This window comes from Camellia sinensis, chromosome 15 (genome assembly GCF_055761805.1).
Source record: "Camellia sinensis isolate YWXY chromosome 15, ASM5576180v1, whole genome shotgun sequence".
Lineage (NCBI taxonomy): Eukaryota > Viridiplantae > Streptophyta > Magnoliopsida > Ericales > Theaceae > Camellia > Camellia sinensis.
Window position 1 is genome coordinate 11,964,682 of NC_138975.1, and position 5,033 is coordinate 11,969,714.

Sequence of the window (5,033 nt, forward strand, 5' to 3'; positions counted from 1 at the left end):
TGCCCTCGATGATCTGTTCGAGGACGTGAAGCCAAGAATCACGAGAGGAGAGGAAGAAGCCAATTTGGGAGAGATCGGGCTTGGGGACCAGTCTCGACAATGAGGATGATGATGAAGAAAGTGGAGTTTCGTGGTGGGTTTTGAAGGTTGGATTGAAGGTTAAAGCCAAGGTTAGTATTGACTTGCAATTGAATAGTTTTGAGACCAACTCAGGTTGATTTTGTGTTTTAGGGCTGAGAGTTGGGGTTTTTGATTATTATCTTCTTTTATTTTTTATTTTTTTGGTGAATTGGCGCTAGAAAATTTTATTTTGGCACTATTTTCTTTTTGGTCGTACCTTTCACGACATACATTGTGTGTCGTAAAAAAGAAATGCTTTTAACGGCAAGCGATGTGTGCATCGGCAAAAGTGCAATACTTTAAACGGCGGGCATTGTGTGCACTATGAAAAGTGCAATACATTTCATGGCTAGCATATGTGTGCTGTGTATAGTTGATGTATTAACGGCATGCCATATGCATGTCATAGAAAGTTTTATTATTTACGGCAAACATTTCAAGTCGTAAAAAAATCATCGTTACTACCATTCACAGCCTACGCAATGGACCCGTCGTGGTTGAAAAATTATTTACGATGTGAAAATAAAAGTGGGAAACTACGGCTTGCATTTATTGTATGTCGTTGTTGTGGTGTCGTGAAAACCCAGTTTTGTTGTGGTGATGGTGACTTTGTTCAGCTCTCAGTAATCGATGCATAACCTCATCGTGCCATCCTTTTTATTTACGAATAGTATTGGAGCTCCCCAGGGTGAGGTACTAGGTCGAATGAAACCTTTGTCCAGTAGTTCCTAAAGTTGAGTCTTCAGTTCTTTTAATTCTGCCATGGACATGTGGTAAGGGGCTTTTGAGATTGGTTGGGTACCGGGTTGGGTTTTAATGATGAATTTGATTTCTTAGTCAACCGAGGTACTAGGTAGGTCTTCAGGAAATATATCTAAGAATTCTCGAACCACAGGGATTGCATCAAGTATGGGGATTTCTTGTTGAGTATCGATCACATAACATATACAACCACAATAACCCTTTCTTAGAAGCCGTTGGGCTGTCATGAAGGGTATAACACATAGAGGGGGAGAGACCCCAGTTCCATCAAAGACAAGCTTAAGTTGGTTTGGTGACTGGAGGGTGACCTTTTTGGCTTCACAATCGATAGAGACATGGTTGGCAGCCAACCAATCCATTCCTAAGATCACATCAAAGATACCAATGCTAAGGGGAATCAAGTCTACATCAAAGGTTTCACCTTTTAAGGATATAGTACAAGATTTGTACACATCGGCACTAAGGGCAGAATTACCAGAAGGAAAAGACACAGACAATACATATCCTAAGGGTTCGGGTGTTGATATTAACTTGGAAGCAAAGTGTGGTGCAACGAAAGAATGAGTGGAACCAGAGTCAAAGAGAACATGAGCTAAATGACCATAGATAGAAAGTGTACTTGACACAACATTCTCGGCAAGTTCTAGGTTTCCAGTTACCAAGGCAAAAGTCCTTCTTTGGCCTTTTTGGTCCTTTCTCACTCCTCCAAGTACCACGGGTTTTCGGACTAGTTTAGAGGGGCCGGCTATAGGATTGGCAAGTTTTAGACAATCTCTCAGCAAGTGGCCAACTTGGCCGCATCTAAAGCATGTTTCCGAGTCTCGATAACATCGGCCCCAGTGAGCTCTTCCACAAGTGGGACAATTAGGACTAGTGCCACCTCTGGGGTTCATATATTTTACGAATGTTTTGAGTTAATTCGCATTTGGCCCAAGTTTGTAATAATCTAATTAGATTATTTTACGACCTTTGATTCAATATTTTTTCAAATAACTATGTACATAATCATATTATGTACCAGTGGGTTATGTAAATAAATAATTCAATTCGTCAATTTTACCTTATTGAGAATCCATAATTAAATCATAATAAGAATTAATTAAATATAAAATATTATACACGGGAGGGAGGGGGGGTCATCACAATCTCTCATCCTTAGAAAGTTTGGTCCTCCAAACTTAAGGCACTTGTACCTGAAAACTAATCATATGGCCTTGCTTTTCCCAAGTAACTTTCCTTATCACTAGATTTCCTTATCATTCGATTTCCTCATCGCAGGAATTTAGCTTATTTTCATTTAGTGGTTAATAACCCAAATTGTATTCATATTGTCATCAAAAGCTATTTAGTAAAATATAGCAGACCTTGAAGTCATCCTCTTAATATTAAGCCACAAAATATATTAATTCCAACATATTACTCATATCAATCACATATACTTTTATTTAGTTATTTACATATCTTATAATAATCTTTATATTTCCAATAATTCACATGTTTCCAAATAAACAAATGATATTCATAATCTTACTTAGCTTTAACAAATCAAACTACTCTCCTATTGACACCTCATATGAAGTCTTCAGAATAGGTTGGGTATGTGGTACAACCTCAATAACAAATTTAAATCCACAAATTTTCTGACCACAATCAAGTCAAATCGCTAGGGAAAATTTTTCTCTATTGGTTCTACAAGATAACTATTTAATCTCATCAGTCAAAGACGACTCACTTAGGTGTATGACCACATTCACTTGATAGATCGAAAATCCATTCACATTCAACATTACATTCTAGGGTCCATATTGAAGGTATTGGGCCATACTCATAGTACAACGTTCCCAAATAATATAATTCTCTGACTAGCAAAGAAACAGTTTTACACAATAATAGTCCCAATGATACATTCATCTTATAACAATTGACTTCAAATGAATGGATGAATCCTAAATCCATTAACATATAGACACTTTACGCATAGCTTCCTTATAACAATCTCAATCTAGTTTCAAATGCTCAAGTAGATGAGTTCTAAATTTACCCATAATCAATTCAAATATTTAGAAGGATGTCAATTCTAATTCAAGACTTGTTGCATTGACTAGTAATGTTTATTTATTTTGTATCGATTTAGGACGTACTAATCTTCGATCTGATCTGATTGGCTTGTAATATATATATATATATATATATTTTCTTGACAATCTCTCATTCGATGTCCTATTAAAGTATCCTCTCATATGTCAATGATATAACTGTCTATGCAGCTTTTAATACGTAGGACATGTTGGGGGTAGGCTTATTTCTTTACGACTTTGCTTAGGATTCTTTGCCTCTCATACCACAATATTTCTAAACATCTTCCTTTATTCTATTGTTAATTCCACATTTAACTTTTTCTTTTGATCTTTGTCATTTCCCTTGACATGTTTGCATTGGTTTCATTATATTTTCTAATACTTCTTCTACTTCATGTAATTTTCCGACAGAGATTCAACAACTTCTACATCATTTATACTCCTCACCATCGTTTCCTTAAGTCACACGACAAAGGTGCATAATACTTGGGGTAATAGTAGTTAGCTCGGAACATAACACGACATATTCAATCGTAAGCCAAATACTTATACAAGGTCATCGGTAGGGCATCCTATTCATTTCCATGAAGTTGACCGAGAATTTCAAATGTGAAGCTACGCTGGCCAAACATGGTTTCAATTGGACTTTCAAGGCTCACTCCACAAAAGAATGAGACCCTCTGGCTCAGACATTAGGTCCCTTCCAAAAACAACATACCTTCTTCATATCAAATAATTTCCTAGCCTTTAAGCACCATATTTCCATACACTTCATTGATCATTAAATATTTCAACTTCCCAAAATGTTCTCATAGCTTAACTTCACATGTAACAATGTAGCTTTCATCACTTCCATCAAAAGTTTAATTCCTTATAACATCGTAGTCACACAAATCAATATGCTTGTATTCCCCCAATGTGCAAGTCAAAAATTACGTCTTCCTTATAACGTTATAGATTTCACAATAGCTCTTCACTTCAACACTAAACTTATTAAACAAACACATCCCAATCTCTTTTCATCGTCGAAGTTCCGTAATAATCGTTAATTCCTATAATACTATATTTTCACAAATCATCATGTTTGTATTCCCTAATATGCCAGTTAACAATCCTATTTTCCTCACTCAATAGTTCTTAGCTCTTGGCCTCAATACCATACTCACTAAACATTGTATCTCAGTTTCCTCCTAATTATCAAAATTTAATAACAACTCTAAATTCTTAGATCCAATGCTTAGGCTATTTAACAAGTACATCTCGGTCCTCTTATAATTATCAAAGTTCCCTGTAGCTCATAGATTTTAACCTTTATACATACATATGTACATATTCTTGAATGCACAATTCATCACTTAATTACTAGATGCATACAACTTCTGTATGTATGATCATACAAAACTATAATGCCAAACACATGACTAACCACCTATCCTTTCCATCCTTAAATATAAAAAAGCAAATTTCCCAAACTCCTGGGGCCAAACTGTGATTTCACAATTACAGGGGCCAAAATGAAAATTTCCAGGAATCCCATGATCGAATTGTATTTTTTGAAAACTTCAGGGACCAAATTGCAATCTTCAAAATATTTTGTTAATACTAACAGAATATTCTGTGATGATGTCTACTTAAACATTTAAATCCTCGGACGCTGCTAAGAGGATTTGAACTCCTGACTAAATCATTAGCAGCATACGCCTTAATCACTACGCCAAACTTACTCTTGTGATTCGCTTGTCCCAAATAAGTATTCAAAGTATTTAGATTAGCTACAAAATGGTCATCTTCAACCTCTAGCAGCACGTGGCTTTCTAATTTCAAGTTGACTTTACGTGCAAAGATTTGACCGGCAAATGCAATCCACCCGACATTCGCTTTGTTTATTCTTTCTGGGTCTAGATTCCTCTTATCGAGACCTATCTCCTGTATACTCGAAACTTGATTTTGAGCAACTTAAAAGCTGACAGTTTCGAAACCCTTTCACTTTTCTTTTCCTATACCTGACATCCACTCTTGCCAATTAATCTTTTCTTTTCTTTTCTTTTTTTGAAACATGCATGATGGGTTTGG

General features: G+C 35.9%; 1 protein-coding gene across 1 annotated transcript; it reads right to left on the reverse strand.

The window, feature by feature from the left end:
• Positions 1-953: 953 nt before the first annotated feature.
• Positions 954-1,775, reverse strand: LOC145812797 (uncharacterized). The gene has a single exon (XM_082908022.1). The coding sequence runs from the start codon at positions 1,773-1,775 to the stop codon at positions 954-956; it is 822 nt and encodes a 273-aa protein (XP_082764148.1).
• Between the last annotated feature and the right edge of the window lie 3,258 nt (positions 1,776-5,033).

What these genes read in the sequence shown, in the direction of transcription:
- LOC145812797 (XM_082908022.1), bottom strand. Translation starts at nt 1,775, where the DNA reads ATGAACCCCAGAGGTGGCACTAGTCCTAATTGTCCCACTTGTGGAAGA.